General features: G+C 44.2%; 1 protein-coding gene across 1 annotated transcript in view; it reads left to right on the top strand.

The window, feature by feature from the left end:
• ext1c (exostoses (multiple) 1c) overlaps positions 1–23,944 on the top strand; it is an 87,825-nt gene that overhangs the window by 59,424 nt on the left and 4,457 nt on the right. The window contains 6 exon segments of the mRNA XM_030063780.1: positions 12,718–12,811; positions 18,502–18,609; positions 19,794–19,913; positions 23,060–23,192; positions 23,387–23,505; positions 23,776–23,871. Coding sequence (XP_029919640.1) covers positions 12,718–12,811; positions 18,502–18,609; positions 19,794–19,913; positions 23,060–23,192; positions 23,387–23,505; positions 23,776–23,871 — 670 coding nt within the window.

The following is a 23,944-nucleotide window of genomic DNA, read 5'->3' as shown; positions in this document are numbered from 1 at the left end:
TCTTAAAATACCGTTTTTCTTAAAACAAGTGGGGAAAAAAAATCTGCCAGTGAGATGAGACAGTCAACTTGTTTCCTGAATTTTTTTTTTTTTTTTTTTGAATCATTTTTCTTGTCATTTTCCTTGATACTCGTGAGCTGATCTGTTTTACTCTGCCTTGTTTCAACATATTTATACTTGTTCCCAGAAGAAACTGCATTGGAAACGGGATTATGTCATCCCACTGGCAGATTTTTTTTTCCTCCACTTTCCACATAGCATCCCCTGCCCACTATCTTTCAAATCAGACCCAGTTCAGTCCACTGCTTTTAGCTTGCTCCCCTCTCTTTCCTTCCCCAGCCGCCTGTCTCTCGCTTTCCCCCCAAGTCTCGAATTCTCTGTGCAGCTACATTGAGATCTCCCTCCCTCTCTCTCTCTCTTTATCCTTCTCTTCTGTCTTGTCACACGGAGACGAGCAGGCCTTTGCTTCATAGACGTGTTACTGCGCTGCTGTGCTTTTAGTCTAATGGACAGACAGCTGTGCTCCCATTTCTATATATAACAACCCCGCGTGATGAAGTTTGTCATACTCCTCTCCCAGCGACTAGTTGGCCACTGTGTTAATGTGCATAGAGTATTGGTGTGTGCGTGTGCGACTCTGAGTGTGTGTGTGTGTGTGTGTGTGTGTGTGTGTGTGTGTATGCTCCTGCGGTGGATGATGAGGCCCAAATACCTAAATTTAATCTGCAATCATTTTTGCTCATTTTCCAGAGGCTTTTTGCTGAAAACCTTCAGATTTTGCCTTTTCATTTAATCCTTTTCAGCTGAACATAAAAAAAAAAAAAAAAAAAAAAAAACATAGTTTTATGCAAAATAAATAAATAAAGGTTACATTAAATAGATTAAGCAGAAAGCACTTGATAGGCCTGGCTGAGGGTACTTAAAATGCAGTATTTAATGTAGCTTTTATCTGGATGAAGCATGCTTTTGTTATTAAGCGATGGCAGGACGCATTAGAGGTAAAACATTTAAATAAAAAAAACATTCCAGGCTAAAAAAAAAAAAAGCAGATTTATTTCCAACCGAGAAAAAGCACAAAAAAGGGCCACGAAGAACGGTGATACAGTCCTGTGCTGTTCAGGACACTGTTCTGTGTCAGTTTTGCAGTCCCTTGGCGTAGAGGAGACAGACTTATAGTATCGTTGAATCCAGATTGTTCGAATGCTAATTGAAAACACACAAAACTACATCTGAATCTACTTATGGCATCTTCACTGTTTTCGTCCCCCACCTCACCATTTATTTATTATCTTTTTCCCCTTTTGCACCGATGTGGAGACGAATAAGAACGCAGATACCTCTGTTTGGTTGCGTGCATCTGTGCAACTTTGTGTACGTGTGTATTTACGTGTGCGCGCGAGGGCCGGGCTGAGATATAAGTAACACTGTTAAGGGATCAGCCGGTGGTAGGCTTGTATCCGTTCAGATTAGAGAGCTTAGTCCCGTCATCTCTGTGTAATTAACGAGAGACGGAGCGATGGGAGGAAGCGAAGCAAAGAAACTGATAAAGACAAAGAAGCAGGAGAGCACTCCACATGGAGAGCGGTATTAAAGGAAACAGACACTCGTACGTGCGCACACACACACACACACACACAAACACAGGAACACACTCAGCAGAGAAGGGATTGTGTGTAATGACAGGGTGTGCAGCGGACGGTGTATTTGTGTACATGATGAGTGTGTGTGCAGTGAAGCATTGAGTCCAGAACCAACAACAGATAGGATATAAAAGGACTGAACTGGATATGTGGTTTGTCTAGCAGAGTTCAGGACCTCGGTAATATCAACATGTATAACTACAGGATGGCAGGAATTTTGTGGCATGGAGCCTTAACTGCTGCAGACACAGAAATTCATATAGAAACACACACACACACACTGGGATTATAACCTATTTGACAGTGCAGAAATGTATAAGCCCATTCATTCGTGTTCTCTTTTTTAGGTAATAACATAACATTATGTAAAATCGTGCGTAATTATGTGATACTTTGGCCTCAAAACTATCATGTATGTTTTCTTAAGAGTCAAGCCCTTTTGACCGGAGCTACAGACTGTCCCGTGTTAATTTCTAGTTTAGTATCGAGTTTGCATTAGTTGTGTTTCACTTAACTTCATGCCAACCTGCCCGCTGTGAATACTTCACTTAGTATCAACAGACATTTGACTTTTAACATAGGCCTTGGTCAGACTGCCAGTCCGAATCGGATTGTTGGTATATTCAGATTGGAGTCAAGATTGATTGATCAACAGCAAAAAAAAAAAACAGTCTGATTTTTGCAAGTCAGATTTAAGCCACATTTGCATGTGGTTTGAAATGCAGTTCAAATCAGATTATTATCTGACATGCCTCGGTCTGACCATGCACTCGAAATGGTTTTCAAATCGCTGTTCACTTCATTCGGTGACGGTGACATTACAACCCGGAGAACCAGACATGACAAAGTGCAGAACGGGGACAGCTGTAACTGCACTGCGAAACACTGCTGCATGTATTAATCTCCCTCACCACTAACACGGTCTGCTCTGACGGAGAAACTCAGAACCTCGGCTTGATAAAGTGATGGCGATGGCAATCAATTTTTCAAGTGGGATTCTCTTTCTGCGGCGTTTTGTTTAGCATCTGCATTTGCAAAAACAGTTCATTAGTTACCCACACACACGCACACACACACACCTATGTTATTACCACAGAAACCAATTCAAATATATTAACACTGCCTGAACGCACAAATCTAACTTGATCACTTGCCCTAAAGACTGGATTCGAGAAAAAAATGATATTTGTGTACAGTCCGAACAAGACAAAATTTGGCTGATAATAAGTTGACACTAAGTTGCACAGTAACACTGGACAGCCCCATTAAAGTGGTGCCAAATATTATATGTAGTCCATTAGAATACAATTGTACACGGTGCAATATGAGCAAAATAAAGATTAGCTATTCCCTCCCGTAGCAGGTGTAAGTCAAGCGGTATGAACAAGGTTTGTTTCGTGAACTGTGCGAACGTAATTAGACAAGAAGGTAAATATGCAGACTGGTGCTAATGGGAATGATATAGGTTGTTAATTAACCCTATACCAGGGTCACTTAACTACAGCAGAAAATCGCTTGAGTAAATCACCTCTGCTGAGAGAGAAAGCCACATATCTGCAAACGGCCTGTTTTTTCCAGGAATGAAGGCGATTATGATTCCCTCATTGACACTCGTGTGTTGCTGAAACATTTCTCAAGGACGCAGAGGTCAGTAAATGCACCCGACTCATGAATAACCATGTGAGTTTTCAGTTCAAGAGCAGGAAAAGGGAAAACACACAACTCCCCAAATTGCAGGGGGAACGTAACATGAAAACAGCTTTATTTAACAGAAAAGTTTTTATTTTCCCTCATGGGGGAATCGTGACTCACTCGGCGTATTGTCACACAGGAAAAAAAAAAAAACACCACATCCAAAGGCATCTCCCTGGTTTAACCCAACACTTCAGCCTTCAACAATAATGACTCTTAACTGAGGAAGACAAAGACGTGTGGCAGAAAATCCATTAGTTAGTCTGCTGCCAGATTACAAAGAGACACAGAGGCATGGTGGCTTTTGAAAGTTAATGGTAACTGTAAATGGACTGCATTTCTATAGCGCTTTTCTAGTCTGGTGACCACTCAAACCGCCTTGCAGTGTTTGCCTCACACTCACACACACACTCACACACTGATGGCAAAGGCTGGCAGAGCTGGGGATTGAACCAGGAGCCTGATTACTAGCCGACCGCTCTACTTCCCCGGCCATGTCGCCCTGAAAATCACAGCAGAGGCATCAGAAATAACTAACTCATGTTGTTTCCTGGGCAGCCTGGCAGAGGTTAGACCCCCCCCCCCCGTCTGAGCCTCGGTGGATGACTAATAACTGAAACACTCCTGGAGCCGAGGTGTGTGTTTGGGTCAGGGGATGACTGGAGGGCAAGGGACAGAGGGTGGAAGACAGAGAGAGCGAGGAAGGGAAAGAAATTGGAGCATTGCAGCCTCAAAACCACATGTTTGATGCCGATACTAATGCCAAATTTAATTTCCAAAATCGTTGATTCTGCCTCGATAGCACAGCAAACGAAAAAAGAAAACGTGAAGTTTGAGCTGCTGCGCTAAGGTCTCTTTCCTCCCCCTCTTGACCCGGACAGCTCTTGAATTTTTTTTTTTTTTTGCGCAGGGTTTTGAGTTTTGATGTTGGTCAGGTCTTGGTCGGATGTGTAAGCAGAACAGCTCCACATTTCCCTTCTGGCTCCGGTTTTGTCAACCATCCTCGGACTGGGATTCAGTTCAAGATGTGGTGGACTGCTTGACGCTGCTGCCATTTTTTCAGCTGTTTGACTCGGGTGAACTGCAGAATACAACTTCAATTTCATTTACAACATGACCGCTAATGGATTTTTTTAAAATTGGTATATAGGCAGATTTTTTTTTTGATACATAAAAATACATTTGTAGCAGGGAATCCTCAAATTTAGTAGTCAAATACAGTCGATGTAATAAACTTCTGAGCACAATCTGCACCGCCATCTGCTCAGCTGTGATATATGCTACTATGCAATTATTCAGTGGTAACACTGTTTTAAAATGATCCCAAAGGCTTTATACTCCAATATGTGCTTTTTTGTTTTCCATATTGGCCAGCATATACACAAATATTGATACACCTGGGATGAGCTGCTAACTGCCAATAGTATTTGCCACCTGATACGCCCGTATGCTCTAATTTGAGTCCTTCCTCTTCTACTTAACTACAGTACCTTCTTGACTGTCTGCAAGTGTACGCCCTCTAGAGGTGATGCTGAAATCAAATTTGAGCTTGATTCAAGTATCCTGTGTTCATAAAATTCAATATTTAATTTATTTTTCATTAAAACTTTGGTTATTGTGACTGCGCTAGATTGCAATCTAAGTTCTGGCAGATTAGGAGATGGGAGCAGGGGAGAAGGGAGTGAGAGGAATGGAAAGTGAATGGAAGAAGTGATTGAAGGAGAAGGCTTATCTGTCCAGCTGCTATTAAGACAGCCGATGGGCTGGGAGGTAATTGTGTGTGTGTGTGTGTGTGTGTGTGTGTGTAGAGTTAGTGTGTAGGCTCTCATTCCCCTACACACACTCACAGGATTGCAGGATTGGATTAAACATCTGGACTCACCTCTTCGCTCATCTTCTTGCATTTAGTCTTCTTACTCTCTCTCTCTCTCTCATACACACACACACACACACACACACACACGCAGACAGCAGTCCATTCTCTGAGATTACAAGAAGAAGAGAAAGGAGGAAGGGAGGCGGGATGATGAGGAGGAGAAGAGATGGAAATTATGGGTACTTTTACTTCCATAATGAGACGTCATGGTAGTTCAGAGTGGGACAGGCAGATGCACACACACACACACACACACACACACACACACACACACACGCACACACACAAAACACACGCACGTGTTCACACACAAGATGAGAATAAACACTTTTTCCCTCTCCGTCTCTCCTTCTGTTTCTCCCTCTGTGTTTAATGTAAGTGGATACCAGAAGGCCTCATTCCTTCACACATTGAAACCTGAACTGCCTATTTAGCTCTCTGCTGCCTTTCTCCCTCATTTCTCCCTGCATCTCTTTTTTTTAATTCTTCCCATACATGCACTCTGTCTCAAATACAAGGAAGCCTACTATTTAAATGGGATTTCTAAGGAGGAATCGGGATTTATTCACCTCTAAGGGTGCGGTGCAACTGAGACAAGGTGGCCATGTCTCTGGCACATCCATGTTACTTACTGTCTAATCAGATATATCAAAGCATTCGGAAAACTACGAGATTCCTTGTTGTGATGCACTCGGATGCTGACGTGAGTTCTATTTATACGTTGGCAGATGGTACTGACGGTAAGGCCACATGACGTAAATACAGCAAAAGCAATGTTAAAAGCACTTTTACCAATCAGACAGAGCACTGTGGCCCAGCGATGCCAGGCAGCTGTATGGTAGCTAATGTTAAGATGTGTTTACGAGAGGCCCGGTTACCGTGGCTGCGAGGAATACTGCACCAGTCATGTGACATTTTCTCGTCAGGTTATCTAAATTCATATTACCTTTTCAACAAAATAGGCTCTTAATACGGAGTGAGACACATTGCTATTCTCATTTTTCACGTATGAATTTGAGTATTTAACTTTGGTTCAGCAGCAGGGCCACACCTCGAATCACCTGCAGACTCTATATACATGCATATGGAGTCTGTAGGCGAGGGACAAGTTTTTTTTTCCACTTGTTCCGTCGTCATTCGAGTAGTTTTCTGCAGGTAAACAGTCTGTCAGGAGCGAAAGTGGCAAAAATGTTGACCTAATCCACCTACAAAAAGTACCGATGCTGCTCGTGCACTGTGTTGGGTAACATTCGGCTCATGTAATAAAAGAAACAGAAATGATTTCCATTTTGTTTCCGGCTAAAACCCGAAAAACTGGCCCTCGTCTCCTCGAGGCTAAAATCCTCATCTGATCGTCAGTGGCTTCTGAGATTGCAGATTTCTCGACCCAACATCCCTTCCCTTCATCCAGTCACCTTCCCATCTCTTCTCATCCCTACACACATCCATTAACCCTCTTTACCCTGTTTCAATCTGGTGTACAGAGAAGCCTCACACCCTGCCTCCCTCTGCCCGGCCTTCAGTGCGTCCTCCCAGGCCAGCCTAACATCCTCCTTCCACCTTCACCCCTCCTTTTTACATCCACTCATCCATCCTCAACATCCAACACCTCCTCAATTTTAATTAAACCTTTAAGTGACATGTTTTTGTGGTGTAGTCCTTGTTAGTGAACTCTCGCTCTATTTGGTATTTTATTGTCCCTACGACGCTTCTCCACCAAGCAAACACACCGATGATCTGTGTCTGTTTCTTACTTTTTTCTCTCCCTCAGTGTGTCCCTCTCTCTGTCTCCACCCGAAGGACTGATGGCATGTTTAGTGTAGGTTGCAGCCCGGCTCTTGACCCATTGCCTGCAGACAGAGCTGTAGTTTTGTGACTTTCGCTCCCCTGCCCCTCCCCTCCCCTCCTCCCCTCCCTCCCTGCATCCTTCCCTCCTGGGTCCCAGAGGCTGAAGCAGCTGGCTGTGCATATCTTTCTCTCTTTCTCTCACTCTCTCTTTTCCCTCTATCTTTCATGCTATCTCTTTGTCTCTCCTCCAACCCCCTGATTCACACACACACACACACACACACACACACACATCCCCCACATCCCACTACTCTTTTTCTCCAGCGGTGAAACATGCGGTAAGTGTCTAGAGGCAGTGCTGCAGGCTGCAGCCACACAGTCTGTCTAAATATAGTGGAATTTATTCAGGTTATTTTATTATACGAGTGACGAGGGAACGTGAACATTATGTACACCACACATAATCTAGGGCTGCATCTTTGCCATACACATCTCATATTATTGACTCATTGTAAATTGCTCCAGATAACGGCGTCGGCCAAGGAATGTAAATCGAAAATGTAAATATGTATTTCGAGGGCTGTGTTGTGATGATACGCATCTCATATTGCACTATTTCATGGCATTACACGCTGGCAGTGATGGGGCCGTGTTATTAGCATGAATCAAAACAAAATGTTTTAGAGGCCTATCGGTTTGTTCGTGGATGCTGTTAGAGACTAAACTGGAAGTGTGCACGAGTGTGTTTTTATGTTTGTGTGCACGCGTGCTGACATTACCGAGGCATTCAGTGCAGTCGCTCAGGTCGTGTCGTACCTGCTGAGGTGTACATCAGCGCGGAAAAGTATCGACAGTGGCCTGTTAGCACTGTGACGGCTAATCCATAACCTTGGTCAACCACACGCTCGGGTGCACGCAAATGCACATACACACACGCGGAGAAAAAACACATGCACACACACACTTTATTGACACCTGACCTTTACAGGAAGCAGAGTGGAGATCAACTGACCAGAAGCTGCTGTCAATCACGGAGCATCTGCCGGCTCCCACTCTTTCTGCCGCCCCTCCCGCCTCCGCTTTCCCTCGCTCAGTGTTCTTCCTCTTCATTAATTTGTCAGTGTTTTATACACATTTTATGCTGAACTAAAATCCAGCTGCCGTCTGGGACTTGAGCTCAATGTAAATGGGTTAACCAGCATTCCAGTCCCTTGTTCTGAGCCCTGTAACAGTCCCGGATAAATATCTGGTACGGCTCCAACTGGCAGAGATATAAACAGGTCACCTGCTAATTTGCAACCCACATAAGCGTGATGATACATTTCAGTCGGAAATCCTAACCACAATATAATTTACACCTCTGCAAAATGCTAAATGACTGATGAATGGCCGTATTGTGGATGTTTGTCTTTTAGACGGTGGCTTTAGTTGTAATGAGAGACCGCCAGGGCGTAACATCAGAGAAAAACGCCGCGTTGCAGTCGGGTTTGGAAGATTGCGATGCCAGTTAACCTGGAGGTGAATTATGCATAAAGGGCTTCCGCTAATGTAAATGGTGTCACCTGCTTTTTAGGGAGCAGCAAAGCAGGGTTAAAAAACGGTAAAACCTTCATGCTCGGTGTATAAAGTGATAGAAGTTACATGCCTGACTAGCAACGGAGTGCTACATGAAAAATGGACTGATAAAGAAGGGAGGCAGTAGGAAAATGATGAAAGACTGGAGAATAAGAAGCACAGATTTGTCAGTAGTATATATAAATAAAAAAATGTTAAAGCAAAAACAACCGCATAGACGTTTGCATACTGATACACGTACGGACAAAATAAAAGGGAATAAAAAAAAAAAAAAGAGCATAAAGGGGAAGCAAGTCAGGAAGGGCAAGGGTGCGAGTAAAAGCCGAAGCAAGCACGGGGTGGGGAGATGACAGGGCAGAGGAGAAGGAGATTTGCGCAGACAAACACCTCAAAGAAAGCGCACACACACTCGCACACAGACAGGCACACACACACGCAGCGTCGGTGTCTCAGACTGGTGCCATCTTAGTAAACATGGTTTTGATGATAGTGGTATCACACTGAGTGCAATGCCTTGACATGAAGAGAGAGCGCCCGCTGTGCACTGCGTGCGAGTGTGTGTGTGTGTGTGTGTGTGTAGGTGTGTGTGTGTGCGTGTGTGTGTGAGAAACTCTGCGGCCAATATCTCGATTTATGTCGCTGTGTGAGACTGTGGCTATGTGAGACAGAAATGGATAGCAATATAAAGATGCCAGGTCTAAATCTGTGTGTATGTGTGCGCGAGCGTGCGTGTGTGTGTGTGTCGCCTCGGCGGCACAATCAGATTCTCTTATCCTTCAACATAGATTGCCTCCATATTGGATGTTTAATATTTAACTATCTCTGTCCTCCTAGGAGACTGGGGGGGGATTGGAAAAGAGTCAAGGAAGCAAGGCACAGAGCAATGCTTACTCACACAGACACAAACACGCATTTCAGAAACTTTCACGAAAGCGCGTTCAAACACACTCTCAGGCACCGAATACACAATCAAAGCATATAAATGAGAGCAATGAACACTTACGGCAACACTTACTGTCAAAATGTTATTCAGCGCGCCACGGTGCTGCAGATTGCACACATTACATGACAATTGCTCTCACAAGCGTTTGTGTACGTTGCTTTCATATTTGAATGGCTCCCACAGAAAGACCACTGGTGCATTCACACACAAAAAAAACAGGGATTTCCACAAATCAACAATATATGCTCGTTTCGTCACGGTTTAAAGTAATCCACACCCACACACACGCCGATCTGAGCACATTGCAATGACGACATCCACATAACAATCATGTCTTGCAGCGTGCACCACTCATGCACGCCGCTTTGAGTCGAGCGTGCAGGTCCGGACGCGCACATTGCATTTGTGCCATATGTCTGCTTCCCCCACATTAGCAATGCGTGGATTCTTTTGGACGATTATGCTGTTGTTCACGCCATGCATTGTGTGAAACCTACATGCGTACACCTACAACACACACGTAAGCGCACACGACCTTTATGCACTCGCAGCCGCACACGGACACACAGTTCATGCGTTCAACCACATGCACATGTTCGGATTCTTATGGAGCTGCGGTATTAGAGGAGACATGCTTCATCTCCATATGGAAAACAGAGTTAGCTAACATAGACATACACACACACACTCACGCACACATTAACATTCGACGTGTCATCATATTCCAAAGCAAACGCCCCAGTATGCATATACGCATCTTACATATGCATTAAAAAGTAAACACAACTGCATGTTTGCCGGTGGAATCTATTATAGGCAGGGCGCAGGGAGGAAAGTCAAACAGACTCAAAGGAGACAGCAGGATAGAGAAGGAGAGAAAGAAAGAAGGCGATGGAGAGAGAGGGAGAAATAAGACGGCGAGGGAAAGACATATGAGGCCTGCGTGGTTGTTTGTTGTTGGAAACAAAGTGCTGTTAAATGATTTATTTGTTCCCTGCCTTTAAGTACATTCCCTCATTAAGCAGCGGCAGCCAGCAGAGCAGCCAGCAGACTGCTCGGCATGCACACACGCAAACATGCAAACACACGTGCACGTATGCACGCACACACACACACACACACACACACACACACACACACAGACATATACTGTACACAGCAGGCCTAGAGAGAGAAGTGGGTCAGACTAACCAGCTCAGTCTCACTACATTCACTGCATGCTGGGGGTCCCGCTGTCTCACACTGAAGGCTCGGCTTATGTATGCAAACACACACACACACACACACACACACACACACACACACACACACACACACAGTCGGTTGCATGCATACATGTACTTCTGCACAAATGGATGCATACACACATGCAGATACACACGCAGGAAAATAACAAATGTGCATATAAGTATGCACCCACCCAGTATATTTATTTACTCTCTCTCTTCTATTTACTCGAGTTACACGGTGGCACACACACTCCTACACACCAGCACAAACGCACAACATGAAGACATTTATTCTCACACCCACACACACACGTGCACACACAGATGCATGCAGACGAGGAATTCATTCACTCGCACATACTTATGCATGACGCTTAGAGAGAGAGAGAGAGAGAGAGATTTGGACGCAAAATCCGGTGCGTTGAATAAATCTCTAACAATTGTGACGCATCGTTTGCTTACAGCACAAAGTTATTTCATATGGAGATCCACACGGGGGATTTATAGAGCTGCAGATGCATGCACATCCATCAAACACACTCTCACCCATGTGCACATCTATGCATTCACACACACACACACACACACACACACACAGATTGCTCTCACAGCAGTGATGGCAAAGCTCTATCAACAGGTGGGGAAATATCGCAGCGTAACCGTAACTAACGCCAAACAAGGCCGCCTTTCACCAAACGAATGCGAGCGTTTGTGTATGTGTGTTTTGTGTACAGTATTCGGTACACACACACACACACAGGCTTGACTATACACTCCCAAGCTCAAAACAGTGATGCCCATTCAAGATGCCAGCGTCCGGGACGTCAGCGCGGCAATCTTAATCGACGCCAACATCAGCAATAAAATCCTAATTTTCTCGTCCAGGGAGCAAAGCGGGCCTGTATCTCGTCACTCACGGAGGGTTAAATAAACGACTGAGCGTCCCGGGCCGGGAAGATTAATGGCGGGCGTATTTCACACTGACATCTCCTCAGCAAATAAACAAGCAGCGAGGCTTGGATGCAGAAATGGAGGCTACGAGGGGAGGGTGGAGGGCAGGGAAAGAACGGAAAAATGAGGGAGAAGGGCAAGATGAAGATCAAGAGGAGGAGGAGCAGCGAGGAGGGAAGTGCACGGGACAGGAAGTCTCTTTCCCCCCCTCTTATAAGAGTGCATTTGTCCCCCCTCTGTGTTTACTGCACTGTGCCGTTCCTGACTGTGAGACCGTTGGGCGGCCGGACCGTTGCTGTTCCACTTAGCTGATGAAGGGCAGCATTGATGTAGAGCTTTCCACTTGGGCTTTTTTTTTTTTTCTTTACACAGCAAACGCTTGAAATATGAGGATGAAATGGTGGTAGGACTCACTCGGCTGATGAATGGCAACGGCCAGGAGCACAGCGCGCCCAAAAAGTTCCTCAGGGCGGCACGAGTCCAGACAGCCGTGTCTGCAAGTCCAATCAATAGGAAACACTGATTTGTGTGCGTTAACGTCTTTGCGCTCGGTGATCGATGGATTTCCCAACGTTGCCACGTCTGGGCGGCGCCAACACATCTGTGCAGACAAGTTTAAAAACTCCTGAATGGTGAATCAAGAATATTAAATATCACAAACGGAAAAAACAACAGAAACCCCTTGAGTATTTTGTATCTGAAATGTTAGATGTAATAAATCAGAGGAGCCCATGGCAGGCTGTTTATTAGATGTGGTTGCCGTGCTTTAGTTATTGCAGCGGGTAGGGTGGTGCCATTCTGTTTAGCAAAATTCATATCGTATTTCTTGATTATTAATATATTAACCAAACTTTTCAGACAGTCGATATCTAAAATTCTGGGTCAGTGACAGTTGGTCTATTTCTCTTTCAGATTCACTCTATTCAACAGCTTGTCTCAGTTGTTTTTGTTTTCTTTTCCAGCTCAATTTGTAAAAGCCGTCGTCATTCATACTGAATCTGAATCTGCTTTTGTCTCCGTCAGGTTTGACTACCAGGAGCTTCTCCACAACTCCACCTTCTGTTTGGTGCCCCGAGGTCGACGCCTGGGCTCCTTCCGCTTCCTGGAGTCACTTCAGGTAAACAACATCAGGCTATGCATAATATTTCATCAATGATTTAGCCATGCTTCACGTCAGCATCTATTCTCAGAGCATCAGATTTTAGGGATAGGATATGTATCTCTGGAGTCCAGTATTGTTTCACATACTGATACCAATAACAATACACTTTTTTTTTTTGTAAGAATGACTAAACTCTGTTGCTGATTACACAGTTGTATTGAATTGACACACTCCTAGTAGAAGGGCCTCACAGGTGTTAGTTTCACAGTTGGATGAACTGGATGAATTTCACAAATATTGGTGCATTCCTAATTAGGCTGCAGAATCTATAAACATACATACATCCTTCCTCCACTTGAATATACACTATATTGCCAAAAGTATTCGCTCGGCTGCCTTCACACACATATGAACATGAGTGACATCCCATTCTTAAACCATAGGATTTAATATGATGTGGGCCCATCCTTTGCAGCTATAACAGCTTCAACTCTTCTAGGAAGGCTTTCCACAAGGTTTAGGAGTGTGTTTATGGGAATTTTTGACCATTCTTCCAGAAGTGCATTTGTGAGGTCACACACTGATGTTGGACAAGAAGGCCTGGCTCGCAGTCTCCGCTCTAATTCATCCCAAAGGTGTTCTCTCGGGTTGAGGTCAGGACTCTGTGCAGGCCAGTCAAGTTCTTCCACACCAAACTCGCTCATCCATGTCTTTATGGACCTTGCTTTGTGCACTGGTGCACAGTCATGTTGGAACAGGAAGGGCCATCTCCAAACTGTTCCCACAAAGTTGGGAGCATGAAATTGTCCAAAATGTCTTTGTATGCTGAAGCATTAAGAGTTCCTTTCACTGGAACTAAGGGGCCGAGCCCAACGTCCGAAAAACAAGCCCACACCACAATCCCCCCTCCACCAAACTTTACACTTGGCACAATGCAGTCAGACAAGTACCGTTCTCTTGGCAATCACCAAACCCAGACTCGTCCATCAGATTGCCAGATGGAGAAGCGTGACTCGTCACTGCAGAGAACACGTGTCCACTGCTCTAGAGTCCAGTGGCGGTGTGCTTTACACCGCTGCATCCGACGCTTTGCATTGCACTTGGTGATGTAAGGCTTGGATGCAGCTGCTCGGCCATGGAAACCCATTCCATGAAGCTCTCTACGCACTGCTCTTGAGCTAATCTGAAGATCACATGAAGTTTGGAGGTCTGTAGCTATTGACTCTGCAGAAAGTTGGCGTCCTCTGCGCACTATGCGTCTCAGCATCCGCTGACCCCGCTCTGTGATTTTATGTGGCCTACCACGCCGTGGCTGAGTTGCTGTCGTTCCCAATCGCTTCTACTTTGTTATAGTACCACTAACAGTTGATTGTGGAATATTTAGTAGCGAGGAAGTTTCACAACTGGACTTACTGCACAGGTGGCATCCTATTACATTACTATTACAGCACCATGCTGGAATTCACTGAGCTCCTGAGAGCGACCCATTCTTTCACAAATGTTTGTAGAAGTAGTCTGCATGCCTAGGTGCTTGATTTTATACACCTGTGGCCATGGAAGTGATTGGAACACCTGAATTCAATGATTTGGATAGATGAGCGAATACTTTTGGCAATATAGTGTATGTAGCCTAACTATCCCACCATATTATACTTGTCTCTGCACAAAACCGATCATCACATTATATGAATAATATGCAGTGTGTGCCTCTACAAAAGTAATAATACAGCGCCGATTAGTCCTTATAAAATCATGTTGCCTCCTGCTCTGCATTCACCCTGCCCGACGACTGCAGGGCTCTCCAAGCGGTTTCTCTCCGGGTGCAGCGAAGCAAGCAGCAAAAAAATGTCTACATCTGCACACGCCATATGCCGCACGCTGCAATCACCAAAACAACATTAGCTGTGGCATCTCCCCCCGCATAACGCGCCGCAATACAAATCGCACTTGCACGGGAAACGTCCCGATTCGCCGAGCTCCAGCTCATCTCCTGCTCAGTCAACAAGGAAGTGCACAGGACGGAGGACGTTTATGTTGCAGGGGAGGACTTCCATTCCCGTGGTTTATGTAGTCTTTGGGTTATTGACACCTTAACGGTCACATCTGCAAGTGTTTTCCCCAGACCATTGTGTTGTGTCGAGCGCGGATCGAGCCATAAAGGTTTATTTGCTATTTGCTGGGCCTTTTAAACCGAAATGGGTCCATTAACGCACACAGACACTCACGCTCACAGACACGTTTACACAAATATTTAAATCCACATAATTTATGTCCACATCAGTGAGAAATTCAAGGGCGCAAACAATGAAGAGTGCAGCTTAAAGCAGCCCAAGTCTGCCACCCAAGTTGCTGCTTTCTCTGAGCAGAGCAGGAAACAGAGGCTGTTTTTAGTTTTTACCCAACTCTCGGGCTACAATGTTCCCTGGCCACACTGCTCTCTCTGGGGCTCTGCGTGTGTGTATGTGTGTGTGTGTGTGTGTGTGTGCGTGCATGCATGTGTGAATAGTCCGGAAGCGTCCATAGGAGTGCCAGCCTGCCCTACTGCTGATGTCTGCTGAATGGACAAATCTACACTCAACACACTTGGCTTGGCAGCATCTCTCTCTCTCTCTTTCTCTCTCTCCCTGGCCAGTCATGGTCTCTTCTCCTCCCCCCGGTCTTCTTTCTTTGTCATCTCTTTTTTCTCTCTCTCTCGCCCCTTTTCTCCTCCGCTCTCCTCCTCTGTCTTTTCCATTCAAGCTCCTTTAAGGTTTGCAAGTTCTGCCTTATTTCTCTCGGTGCCAGCCAAGCCCACAAAAGAACTGGCAATTACAAGTGCGGTAGGAAACTTGCTGCCAGTGTTCCAATATACACACAGACACACACTTTTAGCTCCCCCATTCTTAATCTCCCAATGCAAACAAACCAAAAACAACTACACAGCACATATGCTTTCATACTGAACTACCTCAAGGCAGCAGGGGAGGAGTGTTTGAAACTCAGCTCGCCTCGCAGTGCCTCATCTCTTGGGGGAGAAGACTCAAGTGAGCCGCGGGCTGCATTTCAACTTCGGAGGCCTCGCCTTATCAGTTTGGTAGTCTGAGAGTGTGACCTTGCTGTTACCTGGGGCCGATACTGACGCACACACACACACACAAAAATGTGCACGTCTTTCCATTCGCCTGGACGTCCTTCAGCAGGTCTGTTCAGATGAAATGCTCAAGTGTGGAAGTCCCACCAGGCAGGGAGGAGCGTTTGATCTCCCCCTTTCTGCTACCGCTGTTCTCCAGTGGTTTAATTAGAAAGGAAAAAAAAAAATGAAATAGACCGATCAACACTCCAGACCAGAGTGTGTTGAGACAGAGATGGAGAACGGAGTTGGAGAAAAAGAAAGAGCGAGAGAATACGGAGAGGGGTGACAAAAAGGAGGATTCAAAAAGTAAGAAAGTGGAACGCCGTGGAAAAAAACCTGTCAGTAAACACAGGGATACGGCAATGTCAGAAATTAACGTCAATAAAGGATGATGCCTCTCCGCATCGGCCCTCCCCTTCTTGTCCTCCCCCACTCCCTCCATCTCTCTCTCTCTCTTTTCCTTCCACTTCTCAGCTCTCTTCCTTCCCTTTCATGTCCCCTCAGTGGTTGAACTTAATTAGCACTAGACTGTCCTGTCAGCCATGTTTACGTTACCAAGTGTGTGGATGTTTGTGTGTGTGACAGGCTCTTATAAAAAAAAAAAAAAAAAAAAAAAAAATCATGGTAACTTAGAAACGGCGAGATAGAGACCCCGGCCACCGATGGTGCAAATAACTAATTATACTTAATCATGTCATAGTAATTAAGTACTGTTTTTTGCATACTTGAGTATTTTTTAAAGGCAGTAATTTTGCTTTTACTATAGTATATTTTTGTTTAAGTATTATACTTACCTACATCTTAAATTTGGAGGACTCTCTATATGTATCATAAACTGGCCCATCATAAACTGACAAATTGTGGAGCCCTTCACGTGGATTTACTTTGTTGCTGCACTTAATTGTAAATTTCTGAATTTTCTATAAACAGAATCTAGTTTTGCACCCTGATCTTTTTAGAACTGCATGGGAAAGACTGCATTTTAAATACATTACGCTGGTCCCATTGGTGGGTTTGTCATTGTCATTGTCATTGTCATTGCATGGCCGAGCTTTGTTCAAACCCACAGAACTTCATTTTAGATTCTAGTAGAGATCCCAAGCTTTCCAAAGATATCAAACATGTCTCGCTGAATTGTAGGGAAATGGGTTTAAAATGAAGCACACAGCACCTAGGTATTTTCTATTTGATGTTATGGTAAAGCCATAAAAAAATGACATCTTGGGTCTGAATATTTAACTCGATATCAGTGTGATGGAGCTTCAGTGATGTGCTGCAACCAGCAGATACAGGATATGTATGTAAATTATAGCTTTCAAGCCACCTACAGGAAATTTAAGAGAAAATCAGAGTTCAAAGGGTGAAATGTGCGGCTTTTTACTTTTACCTAAGCACATTTTTACACCAGTGCTTGCATTAATACACATCAGTAAAATATCAGCAAAGTAAAAACACTTAGGTGGCCCACACACACTGTCCCTCTCTCTCTCTCACACACACACACATATGCACACAGAGCACTGATCATATTATCTCTCCAGTTCGTGATATCCCAGTCCCAAGCAGCTGCGGTCGCGCTTATACACATGACGTTGTGTTCATGCAGCTGTAGTATGTCATGTCATGTTGTTTACTGCCAGAGAGGAGCCAACAGGGAGGGTGAACTGGAATAAACCCAGTCTGACCACAGCTGATCCCAGCTAAAACGATTTGAGCTTCATAAATGGGCTGCTTTCAGAGTTTATATTTCAAGGCACTTCAATTTAATATGCTTTATTGTCATGAATGTCAAAAGAACATGAGAACATTGCCAAATCATCCCATAACAATCCATTTGACAAAAGAGTAAATACATTATTAAATAAGACAGGATAGATTCAAGATAATTTTTTTTTTTTAAAAAAAGGGGCAGGGTTAGTCAGATATTACTGGTTGTCCTTCAGTTTGTGACAATATTATAGGGCTGAGAATACTGCATATCCATCTCCAAGTACAATTTGTCGTTCCTCTTTTCATCTAAATTGATGATGTTGGGGAGTCACATGTCACATTTCTTAAATATTCTTCTCTGATGTGATTGTATTTGTCACATTTCAAGTTTCCTATTGTCACACTTGCTGTCTGTTGGTATATTACTACACTGCAAAATCTCTATGTTAACAAGCCATTAAGTATATTCAGTGTTAAAATCTTGTTTTTCAAACAAACAAACAAAAAAAAAAAAAAAGTGAAAAATGCCGGTGGGATGACATAATCCCACTTGTTTCCAAGGCAGTTTCACTTGTTTCAGGAATTTTTCTGGGAACAAGTATAAAAACGTTTAAAAAAAAAAAAAAAGGCAGAATGTGGCAGATCATCCCATTATGATGACGAAAATGACACTTGATTCAAGGAAATCCTGGAAACAAGTGGGATTATCTCATCCCACTGGCAGACTTTTTCCACTTATAGTAAGAAAAACAGGATTTTAACACTGAATGTGAAACTAAATGAGATTTTTTTGCGATGTATCCGGCTCTCTCACTGTTTCTCGATCGCTGTGTGTGTCTGTGTGTGCCTGTGTGTGCGCCTGCGTGTGTGTATGTGTGTCCAGGCGGCGTGCATCCCAGTGTTGTTGAGTAACGGTTGGGAGCTCCCCTTCTCTGATGTCATACAGTGGAACCAGGCAGTTATTGAGGGAGACGAGAGATTACTACTGCAGGTACGGTAACACACACACACACACACACACACACACACACACACCAGCACTGTGTGCATCCCTTGTCTGTGTGTCCCTCTCTCTTTCTCGCTCACAGAGGCACATCCCCGCTCACTCGTGCACACTCTGCGCACTAGCACACAAATCAACATAATCAGCAAGCACAGTGAGCAGGCAAACCAAGCGCACTCACAGCTACAACCTTTATCTCTCTCTCTCCAAATTACATTATGCCTCCTCCGAACTGATCCCTTTCGATCTCAGCCAATAGAGGACATGAATTGGCATTCAGCTAATGAACAGGAACAAGCCCTGAGAGCACAGAGCAGGGGAGACATTTTCAAATTAGGGCCGAATTGAAATGGAGTTGACCTCATCAGTGGCATGTAGGCTCACCCACGCATCTTGCGCTCGCACACTCGCTCCAACACACACACACACACACACGCGCACATGCACGCACAGGTACACCCGGGCTGTCTATGATCTGAGGTTAAGGGGGTGAGTATTGAGTTTTTGAAGGAGCGCGAGGCTTCTGAGGAGCGGCTAAGAGGGGCCAGGCACTTCAGACGCACCGAAGACCACGCTTGAGGTGAAGCCGTCCTTCAGAGTACGCTGCGAGAAAACAACGGGACGAGGGAGGAAGTGGGGAGAAAAGAGAGAGAGAGGAACAAAGAGAGTGGTGATACTGAGATGTAGAAGAAGGGATGGGGGCGAAGATAAAGTAAGAGGGGCAGGAGGAGTGTCTGAAAGAGAAAGAGAGAAGTTGGTGGGCGGCCTCCCAGAATTCATCAGCACCCCCCTCGTCAATAAATATGCTATTTGTGCAAATGCTCGCGGTTTAAAGGAGACAAGCGCTCATTTCTCTCTGCACCGTTCAACAGAGCCTCCTTCCACTTGGGTTGAGCCACTGAGCTTAACTCTCTAAGCGATTAAATCAATTTCGGTGATTCACTGGAAACCCTCCATTCAGTCTTTACTAATTAAGGTCTAATTATCTGAACAGACAGAACGTGCCCAATATCAGCTCTGTGTCAACCGGATTTCGGAAGGATTAAGCAACCACTCCATTATAATTACGCGGTTTTGATCGTTCGAATGCTTTTCTTCCCTTCTCATGTCTGTTTTAAGAAGAGGAACCTCCTCTCATTTTGTCTAAACGTTCTCACTTCCTTCTCCTCCAGGTGCCATCCACAGTGAGGGCGGTGGGGAACGAGCGAGTCCTGGCCCTCAGACAGAGGACCCAGATGCTGTGGGAGGCCTATTTCTCCTCCGTGGACAAGATAGTCCTCACCACACTTGAGGTCAGTCTCAAAACACAACTGCATTCTCAGCGTAACCCCACCACTTTGAAATTACTAGCACTTTGACAGTCTGGGATCCAATCCTAGTCTGTGTTTTGGCCCTGAGGCCGCCACACACCTCTCTTTTATCTACCGCAGAGGCTTGTCTTGGCCGCTGCTGTTGCTTTTTGACCAGAAACCCATTTGAAGCGCGGCTCCCTCGGCAAAAATTAAAATATTTTATAACTTCGGAGAACACACAAAGCTCTCACTTCTGCATACCCAGCACATCCTTCCCAGTGAAAATAATAGGAAAAAGAAGCTGCACTGTAAAGACAGTTCACTGGTGAGCGAGACGCCTTAGTTGTTACTGTACTGTAGTTAAATTTGGTGTGCTACGTCAGCATATTCTTCACATTTGAAGGATATCACCATTTTATCACCGTGATTGTGAGTTGTGTATGAATAGGAGATTTTTTTTCTGTGTTTCGGCAGAGTGTTGTAGGTGTAGGAATATTTTCAAAGCAGTTCACATCAGCTTGAGGAGAATTTCCCTGATGTATGGAGATACTGTAATATATCATTGCATTACAGTTATGTGTATGGGTTCACATCCTAGTCCAAGTCTCGACCTGCCTTGTCCTGACTTACATCTTACAGACTATGAAACACATTTATTTTTCAATATTGCCTCAGCACTACTGGAGATCAGGCTCAGAGAAAAGGCATAGAGCTGGATAATGCCACTCCTTTGTTATTGCATGATTTGAGTTATTGGCTGCATTTAATACCAAGCCCATCACAGCCCTTGGATGAAGTAAAGGAAGCAGAGAGCCATTTGCATCTGTTTCCTCTTTCTTGTTGATATTTACATCTGTTTGATTTTTTTTTTTTTTTTCTTTCTTTTTATGCTCTGAACAAGCTGCTCTGATTTAAATAAATTTACTTCAGGTGCAACTGCTGGAATTTAGACAGTGTTACTTCAGATTTAGCCAGAAGGTAATTCGATGAAGCATGCAAGGGAATGGCAACTTCTTCTTGCAGGAACACATGTTTTAAAACATCACCCATGACAACTGTCAGTTTAAGCAGGGAATAAAACATGTTGGGAAACAACAATTTAAGTTCCCCCCTCAGTGAAATCAGAAGAAATCTCACAGCAGGGGTAGGCTTTTCACTCTGATATTTATAAAGAGAAGCCTGGCAGCCCCTGGTGCATTTGCTGCTGAGGGTTTAGACTACAGATAAAGAAGAGGGGTTCTGGAGGTTGGTGATAAGCTGCTTATATACATACAGCATGCAGAGGGGAACCTCTCCCCTCGGGAGACAGCTGTGCAGTCAGCCTGAGGTCAATGAGTCTGTGGGCTTCACAATGGATGCTGCTGCTGCTGCTCTCTGACACCACCTGTTGGTGGAAAAGTAGAAGTGCATAGAGTGTTTCAGTCATTGGCATCAGCTGGTCAATGAATTAAGCATTGTTAGTAGTAGTAGTAGAAAACTTCATTAGCTCTTAGTGGGGATAGGTTGTACTGCATTATCAGATGTAGCATAAAATTTGGGTCTTAACGGTTCAATGACCCCACGGTTTGGTTCGTAATGCTGTGTGTGGGTCACAGTTTCAGTTTGGTTTAGTTTGTTTTGTACATTAGAGAGAAAAAAACACTGCCATTTCCATTGTTCTCTGTATTTTGTCTTATTTGCAAAGATTTTTTTTTTTTTTTTTTTCATTCAGAGATTTGGGATAACAATATGAAATCCACAAATTTCTTTCAAAGTCTACTAAGACTATTTAAAACAAACATAAAAATACTCTCAGTATGTTCACTCATTCATCAGCTTGCTGTGTGGTTGTATGGCTCTCATACAGTGGATGTGTTTGTAACACTGCACTTTTCATCTCCCAGTTGAAACTATCATGAACACTCATGGTCAGGAAACTCTCACTTGTCCAGGAGGTCCGACTATGATTAGTGAGAGCTTTACAGGGTTATTGTGTATTGAATGGTTCATTTTTTTTATGGTTCGGTTTTACACCCCTAAACACACTACACCTGACAGATAACCAAGATAGAGATAGCTTCATATTAAGAAGGAAAAACCTGTGACCTGGGTTCTGTGTGGCCGCTGCTTTGTTTGTTTGTTTGTTAATACTTTGTGCTTAAGGGAATCACATTATGCACTGCTCTGGCCACACAGAGCCCTAAGAGCCGTGGAGGGCACACAGGCAACCAGGTCCAAGTCGGTGTACAATACATTCACTTTCCACAAAGTAGCTCAGTGATTTTCCAATTTCAGTGTCTCAGTCAAAGCATGAATTAAAGATTCTGTTCAACTGTTCTCATATTTACAACAACACTGCAATGCCACTCTGTGCCTCTCTCCTACCCCTCCACCCAAACTCCTAGAAAGTACTAGCGCACTTGCAGAAAGACTGTGCCATGAGCCACATAATATTTTTATTATTTGTTTTACTTGGGACATTTGTATGTTTGTTAAGGGTATTTTGTATTGGAAAACACACTTCGTTTGCAAATTATAGTGCACTAGTGAAACATGTTATGATATTACATTATCTCCATACACTCGTTCATGGCGCAATTTCTAATTGCAATCCTCCTGCGTGTATGTTAATTATACATTAACATAATCAAACATAATCAAACACACTAAACAACAGATCAAGCTAGAGCAAGCATAGATCTCGGTCTTGCCACTGCTCGAGAGAAACCAGTGAAAATGTATTTATATCTGTGTGTGTAAATAGGGTGTTCCAGCACAGCCAAAAGCCTGCAAGCTGTCCTCAGAGCAGTTGCAGTGTGTCTCTCACTGGGTCCTCCATTGTGTCCTCATCAGTATTGTTTGGTTTTCCATGTTTTTAAATGCGAGAGTCATTTTTACCACTAAAGCCTGCTGTTATCCCAGAATCAGCCTTTGTGAATACAATGACTTGTAAAACCAAACACGGCTGCACTCCTCATGGTGCAGTGGGCTGTTACCGTTAATATTTAGTCTGCAAATACCAGTGTGTGAGGGCTCGTATCGCAGTTGAGTTTACATTGAGACATGGCAAACATGTTTATGTGTTTTGTTTTGTTTTGTTCTTTTCTTGTTGTTTTTCACCCTGAAATCCCCACCGGGCCCTCATGACTTCTTCTTTCTGTCCCTAGATCATCAAAGACCGTGTGTTTTCCCACATTTCAAGGAATAAGTACATGTGGAATTCGCTGCCAGGAGGCCTGCTAGTCCTACCAGAGTACTCCACTCACCTCGCACATTTCCCTTTCTACTACCTGGGACTAGGTAAACACATATTCACTTTGAATTAACCTGTACAATACTTACATTCTGATATCATATCAATTTAGGACAGCGGTGAGACTGATAAGTCTGAGGCATGCAGGTAATCATGGTAATCTGTGCAGTGATGGAGTGATGAAGATGACCTTTCACATCAGTTGCCTTCATCACCCCTCTTCCCTTGTGACCTCCATCAGGGGTCAGTCCAGGTCAGGAGTTCACGGCTGTCATCCACGCCGTCTCCCCATTGGTCTCCCAGTCTCAGCCAATCATGAAGCTGCTCCAGGTGGTCTCCAAATCCAAGTACTGCTCCCAGGTAGGTAGCACACACACAAAACTACGATCACGACAAAGTTGCATACAGCGCAATTGCAAATGGTGTGTCCTCTAACACCATAACAAGCGACATTTTCCACCATAATATCAGATAAATGCACTATTCTGTGTATCTAGAGTGAAATGTATAGTGATGTTTTATGCTCAGTCAGTCATATTGGATGGTTGAAGTTGTGTATGATCAAACTAATGAGTCTAAATATATCTGAATGTGGGTTATGTAACCTTTCCTACTCCCCCGCTGCTGCAGATCATCATTTTGTGGAACAGTGAAAAGCCACCCCCCAACCGGAGCAAATGGCCCCCCATGCCCGTCCCGCTCACTGTGACAGACGGCAGGAGAAAGGTGAGGCTTGGTGTCAGTGCCAGTTACAGTTCACAGACACCGACCCGGACATCTGAGATACAGCGCTGGCACT

Source organism: Myripristis murdjan, chromosome 11 (genome assembly GCF_902150065.1).
Source record: "Myripristis murdjan chromosome 11, fMyrMur1.1, whole genome shotgun sequence".
Classification (NCBI taxonomy): Eukaryota; Metazoa; Chordata; class Actinopteri; order Holocentriformes; family Holocentridae; genus Myripristis; species Myripristis murdjan.
Note: the sequence above shows the minus strand (reverse complement) of the source record. Positions and strands in the feature narration are given on the sequence as shown.